This window comes from Rhinoraja longicauda, chromosome 12, assembly GCF_053455715.1.
Source record: "Rhinoraja longicauda isolate Sanriku21f chromosome 12, sRhiLon1.1, whole genome shotgun sequence".
NCBI classification, from domain to species: Eukaryota; Metazoa; Chordata; class Chondrichthyes; order Rajiformes; family Arhynchobatidae; genus Rhinoraja; species Rhinoraja longicauda.
In genome coordinates, this window is record NC_135964.1 from 31371934 (window position 1) to 31394242 (window position 22309).

The 22309-nt window shown below is 43.0% G+C and overlaps 2 protein-coding genes across 4 annotated transcripts in view; one reads left to right on the forward strand and one right to left on the reverse strand.

Moving 5' to 3' along the window:
• cog3 (component of oligomeric golgi complex 3) overlaps positions 1-5020 on the forward strand; it is a 53807-nt gene extending 48787 nt beyond the window's left edge. The window contains exons 23-24 of one of the 3 annotated variants that reach the window (XR_013547912.1): positions 1120-4160; positions 4258-5020. Coding sequence is in view for 1 of the 3 variants with exons in the window: in XM_078409386.1 (XP_078265512.1) it covers positions 1120-1149 (30 nt within the window). In the remaining 2 variants the exon portion in view is untranslated. Of the gene's footprint in view, positions 1-1119 lie in introns of all 3 variants that reach the window. The other 2 variants (XR_013547913.1, XM_078409386.1) reach the window with 2 other exon arrangements.
• Positions 5021-15069: 10049 nt separating this feature from the next.
• The window catches only part of LOC144598441 (uncharacterized), a 34147-nt gene continuing 26907 nt past the window's right edge, over positions 15070-22309 (reverse strand). The window contains exons 10-14 of the mRNA XM_078408583.1: positions 21773-21918; positions 21049-21131; positions 19722-19877; positions 17263-17491; positions 15070-15189 (exon numbers count right to left, since the gene is read on the reverse strand). Coding sequence (XP_078264709.1) covers positions 15070-15189; positions 17263-17491; positions 19722-19877; positions 21049-21131; positions 21773-21918 — 734 coding nt within the window. The remainder of the gene's footprint in view (positions 15190-17262; positions 17492-19721; positions 19878-21048; positions 21132-21772; positions 21919-22309) is intronic.

Below are 22309 nucleotides of genomic sequence, written 5' to 3' on the forward strand. Positions count from 1 at the left end.
CCCCCATCCCCAGATTGCTAAAAGATATATGGACCAAAGGCTTGATAAATATGATTTACAATCTGGTATATTCAGTCAAAGGGGCTTTCACATTTCCACTCTGGGAGAAAGGTTCTGACTTTCTACCCTATCTATGCCTCTCATCATCTTATATACTTCCATCAGATCTCCCCACAGTCTCTGATGCTCCAGGGAAAATAATCGAACTCCAGAGAAAACATGGAATTGGCTAAATCTGGAAATCTAAAAGGGAAACATTTTGCCACACAGAGAAACTTCCCTTTATTCAAAGGCCCCTTGTGTAAAGTCTATTCTCCATCCCTACTGCAGGGGTGAGTTGGTTTCAGTTCCAGTTTTCCACTTAGTGTTAGGGGTTTACCATCTCATTTGTTTTTGAAAACGTTGTTAATGTGTTGAATTGTGTGGAATATAAAACACCGGAACAGGCCACTCAAACCAAGGTATGGGTGCCAGTGCGTCTACTCCACGATTTAACTTATTTTTAAAATTACAATGAGAGGTCTGCATCAAATTGCACATGACCTTTGAGAGGACAAGGGGGCATTGGGTGGTGTGACTTGATTTAGCAGTTTGTCCCTTCTGTATTTAACCCTAAAGTAGAGAAGCTAGATTCCAGAGTAACATGTTTTGAGAGGGAGAAGACCTAAATATTCTCTCTCTCAGTATCCACCACATATAGTGGGTCACTGGAGAGACATGGGTGGAAGCGGTCAAACTTAGAGTCGTGATGCTCTCCTAAATTCAGGGTGTATAGGTTACCATACACGGGGCAAGATTTTTGCACAGACAGTGGTAGGTGCCTGGAACACGCTGCCAGGGGTGGTGGTGGAAGCAGCTATGTTAGTGATACTTAAGGTGCTTTTTTATAGGCAAATGGATGTACATTAAAAAATATAGATGTTCTGGAAGAAGGTTGTAGTTTAATTTGGTATCATATCCAGCACATAAAACCAGGGGCCAAGGGGCCCTGAACTGTTATATTTTTTTATTTCCTCTCTCTTCCACTTCAGTTTGAAGTGGGAATATGTCAGAGACTTTGGACAATCTTTAATTTGCGTCTTCTCAAACTTGTCTCAATTTTTCACCCTCTTCTTGCAGGTTAATCTGCTATTGTCAGCTTCCAATTAGACCTGTTGTCACGCAATGAAGAGAAAATGGAAATCTGTCTGACACCTGGGCATTAACTGGTGGAGGGAAGCACTAGTAACGGACAGTACCCGGAGCGAAATAGATGGCTGAAGAGAAGTTCGAGGATCACTGATTAAAATCGCAAAGCACTACAGAAATGCGGGTAAAAGTTGTGGGTGTTTTGTGAAGAGCTGATTATGACATAATTTACCCAGTCACCTCAAAACCCAAAGCTGGTCTTGAATGGAATGTCCCCTGTTCATAATGTTAGGTAAAGGGCTACCTTAAGTATGGTCAGCTCTTTAATGTGCGACCTGCCTACCAAAGGCTCTGCTTCATCATTGAAAGACTGCGGTTTCCTAAAGGAGACTCTCATTTCTCAAAGTCTGAATGGTCTTTGTTTCTTTACCTGGTGAGTGTGTTTATTTTCCATACGCTGTACGGTTGTACATTAAACTGAGGGAACATTGAACTTGGTACTGACATGCTGGCTACAAATGTTACATGAATGACGTATTAAAGGGAACATTGAAGCGTATGCTATACCAGAGGACAGTTCAAATTGACTCCCCTTTGTGTTACCCTTGTGTGATCTAGAGTCACAGTTTATTTATTTAGCATTCTGTGCTCGGCCGGGTGAGGGAAGGGAACTCTTCCCATCTCAGACATCCCCATCCTGTGCAATAGTAAAAAGTAGCACAGTGGGGTGTGGAGTAAAGTTCCTGTTCCTCTGCCTCAACTCTATGTCTCAACCCCAATTTAAGTAGACATCTACAAATGACCCTTTCCATTGCTATGCCTCTGCAAAATCATTGGCAGTTGGTGCCGTTTGCATCTGGATTGAAATTGCCTGGACTTGTATGATAAAAGCTTTGAACCGCAATAGCTGGGGTTAGCCTCGGCCCAAAGGTGAAGTTCAGTGTCCGATTCTGGTGATTGGTTCCTGAACAACAGATTTAACTGGGTGTTCCAGAGGTTGTTATGAGATGAGGTCAGGCGATGTGATTCTTATTATTCATCATAGCTGCTACACCTCCTGTTGACTTTTACTCAGTTACTAAGCCAGTGCTGACTGGCTGGTTTACTAATCTTGTACTTTAAGCTTAGTTCCATTTTCACAGTTCTTTGAGTTTGCAGACTTCACATCTTTGTGGATCAAGCTGAAACCACAGATAATCGGGGAATATCGTTTTGTTATCTATGCACATTCTGTCCATTGACATCTAACAGAAAAAGACAGAAACTAATATTGATCGACACAAAGATGACTCACTGGAAGTTTTCCATAGAGATGAACTGTAATTGTGCATGGATCACACTCCCAAATGCAAACATTGTTCTATAAATATGTAAATGCATCAACTCTCACTTAGCTCTTAACCCATCAGCAATTTGAATTGTGAAAAACATTTGGTAAGCATTTTAGTATTAACTAATATAATACTAACCAAATGAGAATGGAGTGTGTTAAGATACATGAGTAAATTAGAATGAGAACCTCAATGGAATTATTTGGCTTGCAGAGTTTATGCCAGTTCTATCAAAGAACAAGGCACAGGTCCTAAACCCCCACTGTTCCTCACTGCTTCAATTCTCTCCTTTGGGTAATTTCTGAACAAGCCCTTTGTTGCTCCCTTATCACCACAACGAGCTAAATTAGTAGTTGCCTTAAGGTATTACTGCACTCTGTAAAGCCTGATTCATTAACTGCTCTCTCAATCAAAGATTAATTTCAAATAGCTGAAATGAAAGTAGTAAATTAGTCGTCTACCTGGTTGTGATATGTATGGGTTTAATTGGTCCCGTTTTTTAAAAAAAAATTGGATATCCAGTGTAATTGGGCAGTCATAAATTATTTTTAAAGAACTATTTATCATTCTTTCTAATCCGTCTCTAAGATGCTCAATTGGAAGTAAAATGCTGTGTGCATTGAAGAGGCTGTTAAAGTTGGCAATTTGATTCAGTGAAAGGTTTTGGAATTGAAGTAGTTGCTTTCAATTAGGTCTGCACCAAGGCCTCAGAAAGCTCTCCATTTCCTTGCATGCTAATTCTGTATGATAGGCAGACACCTGGAACGGTAAGATCCATCTATGCTCTGTGATGGGTTTCCTGTTCTAGGATAAGCAGAATGCCAAATTTCCTGTTCCTCCTCCTCCTCCTCCCCCTCCAAACTCGAATTCCTATGCTAACATGAGGCACCCTCTTGGTTCTTAAGATGTCCAAACTTTTGTAGCCGGAATTATTAATTCCAGAATTCATCCAGTTGACTGCCGAATAAGACATTCTATGAGATTAAAAATCTTATCTGTTTTATTTTAATGGTCGTCCAGAATGTTTGCAGGTTGCATTGTTAAAGCAACTTGTATCGAAACACGTCCTGTAATATGAATGTATTTGGTGTTAAATAATAGTGATTTTCTTTATAAAATACTTAGGGGGAACTGCACGATGTATATAGTTGGTTTCTTGGTATGGAACAAAATGACATTTTACTACTGTAAATAATTGTGGGCAAGTGTTAACAGAGTTATTATAAAGGGTGTATCTTCATTTTATACATTAGAAGCATTTTTTTAGTTTTGATTCCTAGTTAATGCTTACAGTAGTCTATTTCAGAGACAGGTACAGCTAACGAGATCCCAATTCACTGATTCTGATTACATTATTTTTGGGTGTTTGAAAGGGTTTACATAATGTAAATTGTATGTACATAGAAATTAATAATATAAACTTGCCTGTCCTCAGTTTCTCAATGCAATCTGACAGTTTTAATAAAAACATTTTTAAGAATTTGCTCTTTCTGATATGATTCTAAATTGGATAACAAATTGATAAATGGAGAACAAGCCAGATCTTCTGCTGAGGCACCAGCATTGCTGCTGGACTTGTATACATTGTTTACGGAATTACTGAAACCCACTGCTGGTACTGTGGAATCTGATGGCGAGACTAGTAGCCCAGCCTGGATTGCTTAACTTCCACTGTGGAATATAATGGCTGGAAGGGAAATTGTAAGTCCACCATTTTAATTGATTCAGCTGTAAATTAACTTGCATTTAATTCTGCGTTTTTAAATTTTAATGTCTAAATAAATATTCTTTTCTTTAGTAGTTCCTGCGAGTTTGAATATTTGTGTGCCATCAGGGCCATCTGTAAACATTCAACTTCTGCAACAACCTTTAAAAGCTGGCATGAGGCCTCGGTCAGCAGCCAGAGCCATTTTGTGTGCAGTTGGCTTGCACCGGGGATACCCAGCATTGCACTGCTAAGCTGGTAGACTGTGCCTGGGATTACACAGGAAGAAATGGAGCACCAACAATGTAGCTGCTGAATGTACTGACAGAAAATCTGCAAGAATTATTAGTTTCCAATTCATTGTGAACTCTGTGCTCATTTATACCCATCAATGCAAGGCAAGATTCTGCAGTTGTAAATGGTAGAAGGACTTGGCCACTCAGGAGGTACCAAATGCCTGATCCTTAATCAAAAGAGGAATATTCATTAGATGTGAAATGTTTTAAGCAAGTATAGAGTCTGACAGGCATAACTTAAAAGGCAATTGGGCAAAGTTTGGTGGGGAAAAACAAAATCGAGCAAAATAGATCAGAAGCAGCTCCAGTTGACGGACTCTAATCATCACAGTGGGCCATATATGTAACTTATATTCTGGAGGTGGTCCACCAAAGACCATTGTCAGTGTGAACAAACACTGTGGGGTAAAGCTAGATAAGATTCAGAGCAGCTCATTAAAGCTCATTAAAACCAACTACCACCACCAATATAAAATGCTACAAGTAATGTATCATAGCTTATAAGAAACCACAAAAGAATTATGATTACAGGTTTGTACCAACAGCATAATTTCTAACCTTTTCAGAATAAATATGCTTTTGTATCCAACAATCTTGCACAGCTTTTAACTCGTACTGAACTGCAGCTCCCACGGAACTGGTACTACTTCTGATTCTTGCCAAAACGCCGCCCTGGTTTTGACTCAATCTTGATAGGTTAATAGGACTTCTCGTAATTCAGGTTGGTCCCCGAGCCCCATCTGTACACCATGGCCATTGGAAGTTGTGGTGGGGGCATGCTCTGAGTTTACTGCCCTCTGGGGAAGTAATTCCTACACCACAGACTATCCTGGTGAAAATGTAGATGAGATAAGTTGTGGCCTTTGATTAATTATGTTTGTGAAAAGAAAGGATTGCTTTGTCAAATAGAGCAGAGAGCTGTTCAGCATGGAAACTAGCCTTTCAGCCCAATCAATCCACGCCAACCAACTTGCTTAAATGAGCTCATCACACTTGCCTGGATCTGGCCCATATCTCTCTAAATCTTGTCAAGAGTCTTTTAAGTGTATCTGTTTTTACCACTTCCCCTGGCAGCTCATTTCTCATACACATCACCCTCTGAAATCCCTCTTGTCTCTCAGGTCCCTTTTAGATCTTTCCCCTCTCACCTTAAACCTATAGCTTCCAGTTTTAGACTCCCGTACCCCAGGGAAAAGACAAGATGCTGTTCACCTTATCAATGCCTCTCATGATATCATTAACCTCTATAAGGTCACCCCTAAGTCTCCTATGTTCCAGGGGAAAAACGTCCCAGCCTTTCTAGCCTTCCCTTACAACTCAAACCCTCCAATCATTGTATTATCCTTGTGAATCTTTTACGCACTACAGTTTCATAACATTAAATCATAGTTTTAAAGTTGCTTTAAACAGGTCCTTATGTCTCCCATAGTACGCCAGAGAACCTCGGGTCAATTTTTCATCAATCCTCATCAATCACAAACTAAACGCACATCTTCCTAAATGTCACTGCCTGCAATTGGAGTGTGTGACTTAACAAAACAAGATTAAATCTCCACAGGTTCCTCTCAGCCTCAATCTTGGAAATCAGTCAGTGTAGATTAGAACTAAGTTATGAGCTTGCTGCTAGACGACTAGCTGGTTCATCAAGCCTGCTGTACCCTCTTCCTACCTGGAGCATTATGATCAGATGTAATCTACTGGAAAAATCTTCCATCACTTTAAATTTATGCCTCTGGTTTTTGTCCCATTTTGTAGGTAAATCGGCCCTTTCTATTCTTTAGCTTGCATATCTCTGCCCAACCTGTTCCAAAGAAAACAACCTCAGCTATTCAATCTTTTCTCATTGCCCAAGCAGTATCTTAAAATCTTTTTTCCACTGCAATCACAGCTTTCCAGTAATGAGAGGAGCAGTTTGTAGTACTCAAGGTGGGGTCCAACTAGTGTTCTACTGCAACACTAGTTGGACCACCTCCTCTCATGTGACACTAGTGCGTCCACCCATATTCTATACCTTGGTTTATCCCCTCCAATTACCTTATAAGGCAGCCCTCCATTCTTGACCTGCTGAGTTACTCCAGCATTTTGTGAATAAATACCTCCATTCTTGAATGGTACATTCACCACTCCATATTTTCATTTAATTTCTCACCTTACTGATTCTGCCCATTTTACTTCTTACCTCTGGACTAGCTAGATGAAAGAGTGTTTGTCACTATGTTGCCTAGCAGACCAACAGCAGGAGTGTTGACTGACATCTTTAATCTCTCCCTACTCCATGCTGAGGTACCTGACTGCTTCAAGATAACTACAATCATCCCGGTCCCACAAAAAGCAAGCTTGTGCCTTAATGACAGTGCAGTGGCCTTGACATCCACCCTCATGAAGTGCTTCAAGATGCTAGTTATGGCACACATTAACTCCAGCCTACAAAACAACTTTGAGCCACTGCAGTTTGCCTACCGTCTTAACAGATCCACTGCTAATGCCATCTCTCTGGCCCTACACTATATTCTGGAAAGTCTATAAGGAGGACCCCTATGTCAGACTCCTATTCCTCAATTATAGCTCTGTTTTCAATACCATTATCCTAACCAGGCATGTGAGCGAGGTAAAAAAAAGAGGAAAATAGCCGGGCACGCACGAGACGTTCAGCGGGAATCAAAAGATTGGAAAATTTACACACAAAATTACTAGTTTCAAGCCTCTTTTAGTGCATTTCAAAGTAAAAACGGACATTACAAAATAATGTGAATATGTCACTGTATACTAATAACATTTAAGTGAATTCGCACATTAATTGATAATCAGCCCAAAATGGTGGTAATAGGCTTTTCTGCTGTGCTTTATATTTAAACCCCGTCTTAATTAATTTAGTTATATAATCTTGCACTTAAATTTAATATTTACTCATTACAGTTCCATCACTGATTTTCTGGCACAATTAGTTTCAGAGCTCTGCTGGTTTATCGAGCCGGCCAGGGAAGCCGGCTATGGGGAATAGATTTGCTGGCTCCAGTTGGGCTGGAGTTCCAGAGCCCCGGCCGCAAGTTGCAAATTCAACCCACCGATCGGCCATGGAAGTCCCGCAGGGGTCGAGATTGGCTGCCTTGCCCAGCCAAGGTGTCACATTTCCAGGGAGACTTCCAGGGAGCAGGGGATTTCTCACGGAACCCTAGTGTTCATTACAAGTCTATACATCGTTTCTTTTTTTTCTGATCCGATTTCTCTGTTGGTAAATGCGATTTTGGCAAAGTGAAAAACACGGAAATCATGCAAAAAGCGCAGAAAATTGATTTTTAAAATGTGAAAATCCGCGGAAAATTCACATGCCTGCCTAACCGAGCTCATCTCCAAATTCATGGAATTTAGAGTCAGCACTCTCCTCTGCAACTGGATCCTCGATTTCCTAACCAATAGACCACAATTAGTGAGGATAGGTGACAAATATGTGAAAATTATCCTCTAGGATAATTTTCAACATGTTCCCTCCAAAGATGCGTTCTCAGTCCCCTACGAAACTCATTATACACTCAGTCTACGAAACTCATTATACACTCAACTGTGCAACCAAATTGCAATCCAACTCAATCTAAAAGTTTGTGGACAACACCAATGCAGTGGACCAGATATTGAATAATGACGAAACTGAGTACAGAAAGGAGATTGAGAACTTAGTGCCAAGACAACAACCACTTCCTCAAAAGGAGATTGTGATTGACTTTAAGAAGCAAAGCAGTACACACCCCAGTATACAGTGCATTCAGAAAGTATTCCGACCCCCTTCATTCTTTCCACATTTTGCTATGTTACAGCCTGATTTTAAAATGGATTAAATTCTTTTTTTATCATCAATCTACACATATCCCATAATAAAAAAAGCAAAAACAGGTGTTTAGAAATTTTTGCAAATTAAAAGGAAATAGCTGGAATATCACATTTAGGCAAATATTCAGACCCTTTACTCAGTACTTTGTCGAGGCATCTTTGGCAGTGATTACAGCCTCAAGTCTTCTTGGGTATGACGCTACAAGCTTGGCACACCTGTATTTGGGTAATTTCTCCCATTCTTCTCTGCAGATCCTCTCAAGCTCTGTCAGGTTGGATGGGGAGCGTCGATGCACAGCTATTTTCAGGTCCCTCCAGGGATGGTCAATCGGGTTCAAGTCCGGGCTCTGGCTGGGTCACTCAAGGACATTCACAGACTTGTCATGAAGCCACTCCTGGGTTGCCTTGGCTGTGTGCTTAGGGTCATTGTCCATATAACCATATAACCATATAACAACTACAGCACGGAAACAGGCCCGTTCGGCCCTACCAGTCCACGCCGACCATTCTCCCTGACCTAGTCTCATCTACCTGCTCTCAGACCATAACCCTCTAATCCCTTCTTATCCATATACCTATCCAATTTACTCTTAAATAATAAAATCGAGCCTGCCTCCACCACTTCCACCGGAAGCCCATTCCATACAGCCACCACCCTCTGAGTAAAGAAGTTACCCCTGATGTTACCCCTAAACTTTTGTCCCTCAATTCTGAAGCTATGTCCCCTTGTTGGAATCTTCCCCACTCTCAAAGGGAAAAGCCTACCCACGTCAACTCTGTCCGTCCCTCTTAAAATTTAAAAAACCTCTATCAAGTCCCCCCTCAACCTTCTACGCTCCAAAGAATAAAGACCCAACCTGTTCAACCTCTCTCTGTAGCTTAAGTGCTGAAACCCTGGCAACATTCTAGTAAATCTCCTCTGTACCCTCTCCATTTTGTCGACATCCTTCCTATAATTTGGCGACCAGAACTGCACACCATACTCCAGATTCGGCCTCACCAATGCCCTGTACAATTTTAACATTACATCCCAACTTCTATATTCGATGCTCTGATTTATAAAGGCAAGCATACCAAACGCCTTCTTCACCACCCTATCCACATGAGATTCCACCTTCAGGGAACAATGCACAGTTATTCCCAGATCCCTCTGTTCCACTGCATTCCTCAATTCCCTACCATTTACCCTGTACGTCCTATTTTGATTTGTCCTACCAAAATGCAGCACCTCACACTCATCAGCATTAAACTCCATCTGCCATCTTTCAGCCCACCCTTCCAAAAGGCCCAAGTCTCTCTGTAGACTTTGAAACTCTACTTCATTATTAACTACACCACCTATCTTAGTATCATCTGCATATTTACTAATCCAATTTGCCACGCCATCATCCAGATCATTAATGTAAATGACAAACAACAGTGGACCCAACACAGATCCTTGGGGTACTCCACTAGACACTGGCCTCCAACCTGACATACAATTGTCAACCCTTACCCTCTGGTATCTCCCATTCAGCCATTGTTGAATCCATCTTGCAACCTCACTATTAATACCCAACGATTTAACCTTCTTAATCAACCTTCCATGTGGAACCTTGTCAAATGCCTTACTGAAATCCATATAGACAACATCCACAGCCTTGCCCTTATTAATTTCCTTGGTAACCTCTTCAAAAAATTCAAGAAGATTAGTCAAACATGACCTTCCAGGCACAAATCCATGTTGACTGTTTCTAATCAGGCCTTGTTTATCCATGTGATTATATATATTGTCCCTAAGTATCTTTTCCATTAATTTTCCCACTACAGACGTCAAACTAACAGGTCTATAATTGCTAGATTTACTTTTAGAACCTTTTTTAAACAAAGGCACAACATGCGCAATGCGCCAATCTTCCGGCACCATCCCCGTTTCTAATGACGTTTGAAATATTTCCGTCATAGCCCCTGCTATTTCTGCACTAACTTCCCTCAATGTCCTAGGGAATATCCTATCAGGACCTGGAGACTTATCCACTTTTATATTTTTCAAAAGTGTCCGTACCTCCTCTTCTTTAATCCTCATAATTTCCATCACTACTCTACTTGTTTCGCTTACCTCACATAATTCCATATCCTTCTCCTCGGTGAATACCGAAGAAAAGAAATTGTTTAATATCTCCCCCATTTCTTCCGGCTCAGCACATAGCTGTCCACTCTGACTCTCTAATGGACCAATTTTATCCCTCGCTATCCTTTTGCTATTGACATATCTGTAGAACCCCTTGGGGTTTACTTTTACATTACTTGCCAAAGCAGCTTCATATCTTTTTTTCGCTTTTCTAATTTCCTTCTTAAGATTCCTTTTACATTCTTTATATTCCTCAAGAACCTCATTTACTCCCTGCCGCTTATATTTATTGTATATCTCCCTCTTTTTCTGAACCAAGTGTCCAATTTCCCTGGAAAACCACGGCTCTTTCAAATTATTATTCTTTCCTTTCCACCGAACAGGGACATAAAGACTCTGTACTCTCAAAATTTCACCTTTAAATATCCTCCATTTCTCTATTATATCCTTTTCATAAAACAAAAAGTTCCATTTCACTCCTTTTAAATCCTTTCTCATCTCCTCAAAATTAGCCTTTCTCCAATCCAAAATCTCAACCCTTGGTCCAGATTTGACCTTCTCCATAATTACATTGAAACTAATGGCATTGTGATCACTAGACCCAAAGTGCTCCTCAACACATACCTCCGTCACCTGACCCGTCTCATTTCCTAACAGGAGGTCCAACACTGCCCCTTCTCTGGTAGGTACCTCTACGTATTGCTGCAAAAAACTATCCTGCACACATTTTACAAACTCCAAACCATCCTTTAACAGAATGTGATTCCCAGTCTATGTACGGAAAATTGAAATCACCCACAATCACTACTCTGTGCTTACTACTAATATCTGCTATCTCCTTACATATTTGCTCTTCCAATTCTCGTTCCCTATTTGGCGGTCTATAATACACCCCTATAAGTGTTGCTAAACCTTTCTCATTTCTGAGTTCCACCCAAACAGCCTCCCTAATCGAGCCTTCTAGTCTGTCCTGCCAAAGCACTGCTGTGATATCCTCCCTGACAAGCAATGCAACACCCCCACCTCTTGCTCCTCCGATTCTATCACATCTGAAACAATGAAATCCTGGAATATTTAATTGCCAATCGCAACCCTCCTGCAACCATGTTTCACTGATCGCCACAACATCATACTTCCAGATGTCAATCCAGGCTCTAAGCTCATCCACCTTTCTTACAATGCTCCTAGCATTAAAATATACACATTTAAGGGACCCATCATTTCTTATTCTCAGTTTATTTCTTTTCACTTCTTTCTCTCCTACATATTGGGTCTGAGTGTTTCCCTTTTCTGCCTCCTGCCTCACACACTGCCTATTAGCTATCTGTGTTTGAGTCCCTCCCCCCAACCATACTAGTTTAAAGTCTCCGCAATTACCTTAGCAAATCTCCCCGCCAGGATATTGGTTCCTCTCAGGTTCAGATGCAACCCGTCCTTTTTGTACAGGTCATACTTTCCCCAGAAGAGGTCCCAATGATCCAGAAACTTGAATCCCTGCTCCCTGCACCAGTTCCTCAGCCACGTATTTATCCTCCACCTCACTCCATTCCTATTCTCACTATTGCGTGGCACAGGCAGTAAGCCTGAGATTATTGCTTTGGAAGTCCTTTTTTTTTAACTCTCTTCCTAGCCCCCTAAATTCTCCTTTCAGGACCTCTTCCCTTATCCTACCTATATTGTTGGTACCTATATGTACCACGACCTCTGGCTCCTCTCCCTCCCCTTTCAGGATATCCTGGACACGCTCAGACACATCCCGGACACCGGCACCAGGGAGGCAAACCACCATCCGGGTCTCCCGACTGCGTCCACAGAATCGCCTATCTGACCCCCTCACTATAGAGTCCCCTATTACTATCGCTCTCCTCTTCCTTTACCTACCCTTCTGAGCAACAGAGCCGGACTCCTTGCCAGAGGCCCGGGCACCGTCACTGCCCCCAGGTAGGCTGTTCCCCCCAACAGTACTTAAACAGGAGTACTTATTTCCATGGGGTACAGCCACCGGGGTACTCTCTAGTCCCTGCCTCTGCTCCTTGCCCCCCCTAACCGTGACCCACTTGTCTACCTCCCGTGGTCTTGGAGTGACCACCTCTCTGTAACTCCTCTCTATAACCTCCTCACTCTCCCTGACCAGACGGAGGTCATCAATCTGCCGCTCCAGGTTCCTAATACGGTCCCCATCTCGTCGCACCTGGCGCAGATGTGGATGTCTGGAAGACTATCAGACTCCCAGATACCCCACATCCGACACCCAGAACAATAAACTGCCCTGGCACTCATACTCCCCAAACAAAGCCCCGTGCTTGGTTTCTAAACCTACCGCCCGGCCGCTGCTCCAACCGCTCACCCAAAAGAACTGAGTGATCTCCTGGGAGAGGCGAAAAACTGGATTAAAAACCCAGGCCAATTTGGGAAAAAAAAATCCGGGAAATTCCTCTCCGACCCCAAGCTAGGCGATCGAAACTTGTCCGGGAGATCACACAGGTCTTACTCCTTACTATCCCCACACAATACTTCCCAAGCAACACTACAGCTTGGTGCTGCTGCTGCTGCTGATTGCTAATTGCTGCTGGCTGCTGATTGCTGCTGGCTGCTACTGCTGCTGGTCCTGTTGAAAGGTGAACCTCCACCCAAGTCTGAGGTCCAGAACGCTCTGGAACAGGTTTTCATCAAGGATCTCTCTGTACTTTGCTCCATTCATCTTTCCCTTGGTCCTGACTAGCCTCCCAGTTCCTGCTGCTGAAAAACATCCCCACAGCATGATTCTACCACCACCATGCTTCACCGTAGGTAGGGTATTGGCCAGGCATTCAGGCCAAAGAATTCAATCTTGATTTCATCAGACCAGAGAATCTTGTTTCACATTGTCTGAGTCCTTTAGGTGACTTTTGGCAAACTCTACGTGGGCTGTCATGTGCCTTTTACTGAGGAGTGGCTTCCGTCTGGCCACTCTTCCATAAAGGCCTGATTGGTGGAGTGCTGCAGATATAGTTGTCCTTCTGGAAGGTTCTCCCATCTTCACAGAGGAGCTCTGTCAGAGTGACCATCGGGTTCTTGGTCACCTCCCTGACCAAGCCCCTTCTCCCCCGATTGCTCAGTTTGGCTGGGCGGCCAGCTCTATGAAGAGTCCTGGTGGTTCCAAAGTTCTTCTATTTAAGAATGATGGAGGCCACTGTGCTCTTTGGGACCTGCAATACTGCAGAAATTGTTTTATACCCTTCCCCAAATCTGTGTCTCAACACAATCCTGACTCAGAGGTCTACGGACAATTCCTTCGTCTTCATGGCATGGTTTTTGCTCTGACATGCACTGTCAACTGTGGGACCGTATATAGACAAGTGTGTGCCTTTCCAAATCATGTCCAATCAATTCCATTTACCACTGGTGGACTCCAATCAAGTTGTAGAAACCAAGGATAATCAATGGAAACAGGATTATATTATGGGGTATTGTGTGTAGATTGAAGATAAAAAAAAGAATTTAATCCATTTAAAAATGAGGCTGTAATGTAGCAAAATGTGGAAAATATGAAGGGGTCTGAATACTTTCCGTATGCACTGTACCTCAATGGCGCCGAAGTAGAGATGGTCGAAAGCTTCAAGTTTCTAGGAATAAATATCACCAACAATTTGGCCTGGACCAGCCACATCTCAGCTATGGCACATCAATGCATCTACTTCTTAGAAGGCTTAGGAAGTTTGGGTTGTCTCCAACAGCCCTCACCAACTTCTGTAGATATACTATCAAAAATATTTTATTGGGAATGCATCAGAGCCTGGTTTGGGAACCGCTTCATCCAAGACTGCAAGAAATTGCAGAGCTGTAGATCTAGCGCAGACCATCACACAAACTAGTCTCCCTTTCATTGACTCCATAATCAGCATAGGCAAGGACCAGTCACAGCCCGCTCACTCCCTCTTCTCCCCTCTTGCATCAGGGGAGAAGTTCAGAAGTTTGAAAATGCATACCTTGCGATTCAGGGAGTATCCTCACAGCTGTTTTTGGGCCACCGAACAGTCCCCTCCTCAGCTGAAGTGTGGTCCTGACCTCCCATCTACCTCATTGGAGGCCTTTGAACCATCTTTAATCAAACTTCAATGTAATACTCTTTATCTGCACTGTGGACAGCTTGATTGCAATCATGAATAGTCTTTTCTTTGACTGGATTGCATAAAAAGAGAAGCTTTTTACTATACCTTGGTGCACATGACATAATAAACTAAACTATTAGTTAGTGCATTTTAACTTTCCACATAAAAATATACTCTTAACCCATAACAAGCATTTGACTGTTTCTCTACATATGACAATAAATAAACTAAACTATTTAAGTGCCATTTGCAGGAGGTACCATGTGTAAAATGTTTCACTCCTTCAATTCCAATTGTTGTCAATGTTCCTGTTACATTTAGAAACTATAAAACAAAGGTAATCGTTAAAAAATGCTTGAAACTGGATTGGTGCAAACAAGCATAAATCTCATTACCAAATTAAGAAAAAGTGGATCAAATTATCTATCAATTACCATACTCATTCACATTTTCAGGATAAGAATGGATTTGCTTGTAAATAGTCACTTTAGTTTAAAGGTATGGATGCTGGAATTTTGTCTTCCATCTGCAGTTTCCGCCTCTAATGCGAGATAGTGGTATCATCAGCTCCTGAAAATGCCGATCATTTACGCCGTCTTAGTTGTTTAAGGAGCATGTTGATTTTCTCTTTTGCTTTTTTCATATAGTTTTCTTCTTCTTTCATGCTTGACCGTGCTGCATGAGATTTAACAAGGTTTCTCAGCTGCAGAGAGATGAACACAGAAAGAGAAAACAAGATTTGGTTTAAGTCTGGCACTATTTGAACATCAATAGCATCACGGGGTGGGGGGGGCAATAATTGACAGATAAGTGAATCCACCATTAGGAGCAAAGCTTAGAGGCCGATCAGTTCACACAGTGATCAGGACTCCGGCTGAGGGAGGGTCCCGCATTGCATGTTGGATTTAGTCGACAGACCAAAGGGAAATGCTGTTCCAGGTGTGGACTCCTGTATATCGCTAGACCGAACGCAGTCTCGGCGATCGTTTCGCAGAACAGCTCCGCTCAGTCCGCCTAAACCTACCTGATCTCTTGATTACTCAGCATTTTAACTCCCCCTCGCATTCCCACACTGACCTGTCTTGGGCCTCCTCCATTGCCAGCGCAAATTGGAGGAACAGCACCTCATATTTCGCTTGGGCAGTTTGCACCCCATCCGTATGAACATTGACTTCTCTAACTTCAAGTACCCCTTGCTTTCCCTCTCTTTCCATCCCCTCCCCCTTCCCTGTTCTCCCACCAGTAATACTGTCTCCGACTACATTTTATCTCTGTACCGCCCACTCCTCTGACATCAGTCTGAAGAAGGGTCTTGACCCGAAACATCACCCATTCCTTCTCTCCAGAGATGCTGCCTGTCCCGCTGAGTTACTCCAGCATTTTGTGTCTATCTTAGAACAAAGGGAAGGTTGCACTGATATACATTGAGGAGGCAACAGAATTATTGTTGTACACTAAGGATCGTATCTTCAGATCAGCATAGAATTATAGTCAGAGCTATGCAGTGCTGAAACAGGCTCTACAGTTCATCTTATCCATGCCAACCAAGGTGGCATTTAGGCTAGTCCCATTTACTTATATTTGCCTGTGTTTGACCCCAATCCCACTAAACGTTTTCTGTGCAAATCTGTGCTATCTAGTTTTAGACTAGTGTGTGTTTTCTCACCAACATGTACAGTTGTAATATGATGCTCCAGGTGCTCTTGCATTCTGTATCCTGACCAACATAGGCAAGCATGTTAAACGCATTCTTCACTACCATATCCATGTGCCTCTGTCCTGCACTACTCTCCAGGATCCTGCCATTTACATTTGAAGTCCATCCTGGTTTAATTTGCCAAAATGCCATACCTCGCACTTGTCCGAGCTAAATTCCATCTGGCAGTTGATCTAGATTCCATTGTAATCTTAGATAAACTTTCCTGTCCGTGGCATCACCAATTTTGATGTCATGCATTAACTAACTATGCCAAATGCATTCTCATCCAAATTGTTAATCTACATGGTGAATGGCAATAGAACCAGCTATGCCCTCTTGTTTTGGACTTCCCTCCCCTCTCAAGATCTCCTCCAGTAACTTTCCCAGCAGTGATGTTAGGAGCACCAGCCTGAAGTTCCCTGGTTTATCCTGGCAGCCCTACTTAAATAAAGGCACAACATTAACCACCCTCCAGACTTCAAGTACCTCATCTGTGGCGATCACTGATATATATATATCAGCTAGGTTCTGAGCAATTTCCTGCCTAGTACCTCCTTCAATGTCCTAGGATACACTTGGTCTGGGATTTATCCACCTTTAAGACTGTCAACAACACCCAACCTCGTCGACTGCATTTGGATCCCCGATGTGGCCTCCTTTAGATCAAGGAGTCCAAACGTAGACTCGGCAACGACTTTGCTGAACACATGCTCAGTCCGCCAAGGTCTGTTAGATCTCCCAAAAGTTAACTATTTTAACTCTCCTTCCCATTCCCATTCTGTCGTTTCTGTCCTAGATCTCATCCATTGCTAGAGTGAGGCCGCACGCAAACTAGAGGACCAATACCTCATATTCTGCTTGGATAGCTAAAACTTAATGGTATGAACATTGAGTTTCCCAGTTTTAGGTTATGAATCTACAAAAAAGATTTGTTTCAAGACATTCTCTTCCCTGAATTCCCTAGCATCTGTTAGGCTGAGTGCTTCCTCCACTGCGACACATAACATTACTAATCCCAACAGAAATGTCCGGCGACAGAGGAATATTTTTACTCTTTACACACACAAGGATGCTTACTACCAGTTTTGCTCCCATGTTGAATCGTATTCTTCTCTTCATCCTTTTGAATGTGGTGTAAATCTGATCTTGTGAAATGATGTGGATGCTAATGCAGGGCGTTAGTTTCAGGCTGATGGAGTTGTACGGTGGTGCGTGGACATGGTGTGAGAAATCCCTCCACTGCCAGTGCTTCTTGACGAGTCCCTGTTCAGTGAAGTAAAATCCATGGAGAGGCGTCATGTTGATCCTGTGGAAAGAGAACAGAATCAGCACAACTGCAGTTAGTTTCAGCTCAACACCATCCAGGATACAGCAGCCCACTTGACTGTCACTTCACCCTAAACATTCACTCCCCCCAATTATGCTGCAGTGGCTCCAGTATTTCTAAAAATACACTAGTCTCTCACCCAGGCTACATCACCTCCCAATCCTGCAATCTCTCCCACCAAGGACAAGGGCGGCAGGTGCACATGAACACCGCCACTTGCAGGTTCTCCTGCAAGCCGCTATTCTTACTTGTAAATGTATTGCTATTCCTTCTTCGTCACTGGAATTAAGTCCTCTCCATGGACTGTGGGAGCATCTTCACCAGGACAGCAGTGGTTCCAGAAAGCAGCTCCACCACCTTCTCAAGGGCGACAAATGCTACCTTTCTGTTTCTTTTCAGGGTCTGTTCAGTCACCTACATACAGCTTGAGAGGGGTTGTCCCAAAACTGGGCTAACACTGGGTAATCTCAATGAGCCAGTCTTCCTGGACAGAGGCACACTGTGAATCTGGGAGTTGCAGAGACCAATCGATAGACCGTCACCTTTGACTGCTTCACTCATCCCCCCCCCAAAGCAAACTGCATCAAACTGAGGGAGCAGATCGGGGAGTGGGAAGGCAGTAGCATTGATCATTGATTAGTCAGAGAGCACAAAATAGGCCCTCGGCCCAACATCTGTGCCAACTGTCCTTTACCCATCCAGATCAATCCCATTTACCAGCATTTGGTCAATAGCCATCTACACTCTGGTGATTCAAGTACCTGTTTTGATACTATGCTGCTGTCCACAAATGTGCAAAATCTACAGTCTGAATATCTTGAGATGGTGTGGTTTTCAGATCAAGGATAAATTTGGCTTCCAACTATTTTTGTGCCGCTTGATGTTATTTTTTAAACATTTTGCACTTTATGTTTTACAATAAATATACCATGCAAAATAATAAGAATATAGTTATTTTTTTATTTCTTTATTGGATGCATTAAAATTGCTAAACATTTGTTTCTTCAAGTTCAGTTTTCAGTAATGACATTGGTTAATAGATAAATGTTGGCTCTATCACCAGCTCATCAAATTAGTCTCCATGTAGGAAAATAACCATGATGCTGGTACAAATCGAAGGTATCACAAAATGCTGGAATAACTCAGCGGGTCAGGCAGCATCTCAGAAGAGAAGGGAATGGGTGACGTTTCGGGTCAAGACCCTTCGGCCTGATGCACAAAATGCATTGCATTCCTTCTCTCCTGACATGCTGCCTGACCCGCTGAGTTACTCCAGCATTTTGTGATACCTTAAATTAGTCTCCATGGTTCCTCTACAGCCTTGATGGGAGCAGGCATTATTACCTCAACTGAAAGATGGCACTCTGATGGTGCAACACTCCCTCAGACCTACACTGGACAGTCTATGGGATCCGGACCAGTGCAAGGACCCTCAAGTTGGCCAGACCAGCCATCATTAGCAGGAGTCCCCAAGAGGTAAAAGTCCTTGGGACGCGTATCAGTGGAGAAGACTCAACAAGCAGAAGGGTGAGAGATATGTTGCTTTGTTATTTTTTTTAAACTATATTACATTTTACTATAATAAACATAGTTGTGAGAAATGTTCTTTCTCCAATCATTGATCTGAAGCCTCAAAAACCTACTTGAATCATGTCAGTTCATCTGTGTGCAATTTGGCTAACAGGAGCGGATGGGGAATTTTTACAAGATTGAGGGCTAGGATTGTTGACGCCGAGTATGAAATCCCATGCGGAAGAATTATTTCTCCGAGCAGGGCAATGAAACAGGAGCATTGTCACTTCCTTTGAAATATCGGAAAACTGGTTCAGAGGAGGAAGTGAGGTCTGGAGCAGCTCACACATTTTGAAATGCAGGGCAGGCTCGATGGGCTGAGTGGTCTACTATTTTCTTGTGTTTTGTCCAGATGCACTCCTGGGTCATTGTGAGCATGGGGGGGGGGCTGAGCTGAGCTGACAGCTAGCGTTTCCCACCTGACAACTTTATCCACTCATAGATTTTGGACCTTACCAGCTCCCGACTCCCTGGGTTAATTGAGGAAGATAACAACTTACAAACCAAACTGTAAGAAAACCTGTGTCCAGATCAAACCATCAGATCAGAGCAATGATAAACCCCGTCCAAATGCAGGGAGTCCCCAGTGTGTCCTAACATATCTGAGACATTTGTACCCAACTGTTTGATCACTCACCAAATCTGTCCATTGGGATGGTAACAAGTCCCATGACCAGTTGACTGGAAGACTCCCAGCATTTTTGCATACAAATCCAGGTCTTCAAATATGACGTATACCAGCTGATCGTGGTAGAGTGCAGAGGTCTGTATGGCGACATTACCCGAGGGATAGCTGAGGGCAAGTTAAGAAGAACCAGAGGATGCACAAAAGCATCATTTAGATGTTAACCGGATGAACAAATTACCAATTGATCCCAGAAAATGGTCCCATCTCAGAGGCGGGGTTCCCTCTGTCTCTTCTGGCAACAGTTGGTAACATTAGCCCAAAAAAATAGATTACCACCGTGTGCCTGGCAGCTTGGGTAGCATCTGGCATTCTCAGCCACAAATTCGTTTTGAAGAGGCTTTAAATTCTTTTAAAACGATAATTAGATTGCAGCAAATGTAAGCAAGAGTGGGATAAGTCTTGGAGATTTTGCATGGGGTAAATCCTGATACAACCTCAATCAGCTGAAGGATCTGAAACAGTGTTTCAATGAACAACAGCATTCGACAGAAGATGTTTTTTCTGGAACATCAAAGGTTGAGGGGAGACCTAATGGAAGTATATAAAATTATGAGAGGCATAGCTAGAACAGACTTTTTTTTTCAAAGTTGGAAATGTGAAGGACCAGAGAGCATAGCTTTCTGAGAGAGGTAAAGTTTAAAGGCGTGGGTGTTTTTTAACAGAGAGAGTGTTTGTTGTCTGGAACATGCTGCAGGGGTGGTTGTGGAGACAGGATAATGGCATTCAAGAGGCTTCCAGATGGGCACATGGATATGCAGGGAATGGACGAAAATGAATCATGTGCAGGCAGAGTCTTTTAACTTGGCACCGTGCTTGGAACAGATAGTGTGGGCTAAAGGGCCGGTTCTTGTGCTGTGTGGTTCGACCTGTATGTACACAGAACTTCTCACAAACAGCAATATGGTCACCACCACATAATCTGCCTTAGAGTGAAGCTAGAGGAGGGATAAATATTAGTCTGATCCACCCAACCTGCCCAGTTTTTCAAGATAATACTGTTGGGTTTATTGTGTCCACCTGAAACGACATTCCTACCAATCTTGCACTGCACTGGTGGGGGGGGAAATCGGAGGACTGGGTGATCTGCTCTCACAGTGAGATGTCTTGCTCTCCTTGCTCACACTTGCTGTCCTAGCTCAGGAGTAAGGCTGCTAACACTGAGCATCAATCGGCAGCTGCCTGACAAATCACAGTGGAGATCTGGCTCCATAGACCATGGTGACAGTACATATCACAAGTTACCTTTGCCATTACAGCTTAGATGATAATTGGATACAAAACGGTGCTGGTTCCATCCGGGAACATGATGAGATACTTACTACCATCCGGATAGTAGTTAACCACAATATTACGAGGTCTCTGTGTGAGGTTAATACATAAAGGTGAATAATGAAGGAATAATATGACCAATAAGTAACAGTTATACACAGGCTATTGCTCTACTAAATAAATGAAATATTAACTTTAATTATTCCCTGATCACTTCCACTTCAATCCGAGTACTTGCCATCCAGACCCCAAACCACTACAAATCCAGGGCATGAAGGACAGGAGGGAAACCAGAGCCAGGGGCAAGATCTGATCAGCCATGATGTGAATGGACGGAGGATAGAGTAAGGGACTGGATGGGTCACCCCTGCTTCTATTACATACATCCAGACAACAGAGTTCAGGGAGACGGGCTACTTGACCACTGGATACATCAGATTGAAGATGCGTGGTTTTTTTTTAACATGTGCGCTTTCCAGCACAGGTCACCAATTGGGATCAGGGGCAAGGCAGTGACTTCTTGCACTTGGTTCTCCACCTCAGGGGGTGGCTTAGCAACCAAGCCCACAGATTCCTGTGGCTACCTAAATGACCTCCTCCCACTCCGCTTCCTGCAATGATTCCAATCCGTTCTCCACACTGACAACCCCACCTCCCACATCAGTATTTAACAGATTACCTGCCCTTTCCCTCAGCTGTGATCTCCCTCCGCCACTGTTGACCGGACTCACCGCATCTTTCTTGTCGGGCAGCGCAACGGGAACATATCGCGAGAACTCTTCCCACATTACGGGCTTGGCTAGGGGAACTCCTAACGTCCATCCTTGTTTCCTGTAATATTCTGATGACATCTTGTATGAGATGGTCTTCATGGTTGCTACAATCAACACAGCAATGAGTGAAACATTAGCCAGTCGTGGGAGGTGAGCTGTGATCAAAGACCACAGCATGTTTAGATAAACTAATAAAATATCAAATTTATTATTTTCGTCATTCCTTTTCTCTCCAAGTTTCACAATAATACTTGAATTGTACAACTATTCAAAACAAACACACATCTTCAATAGGCCTGCACAGTGGCACAGCTGCTGCCTCAAAGCACCAGAGACCTGGATTCGATCCTGACCGTGGGTGCTGTCTGTGTGGAGTTTGCATGTTCTCCCTATTACCATACAAGTTTCTGCCGGGTGACCGGGTTTCCTCCCACATCCCAAAGACGTGCAGGCTTGTTGGTTAACTGGCCCCTAGTATGTAAATTGCCCCTAGTA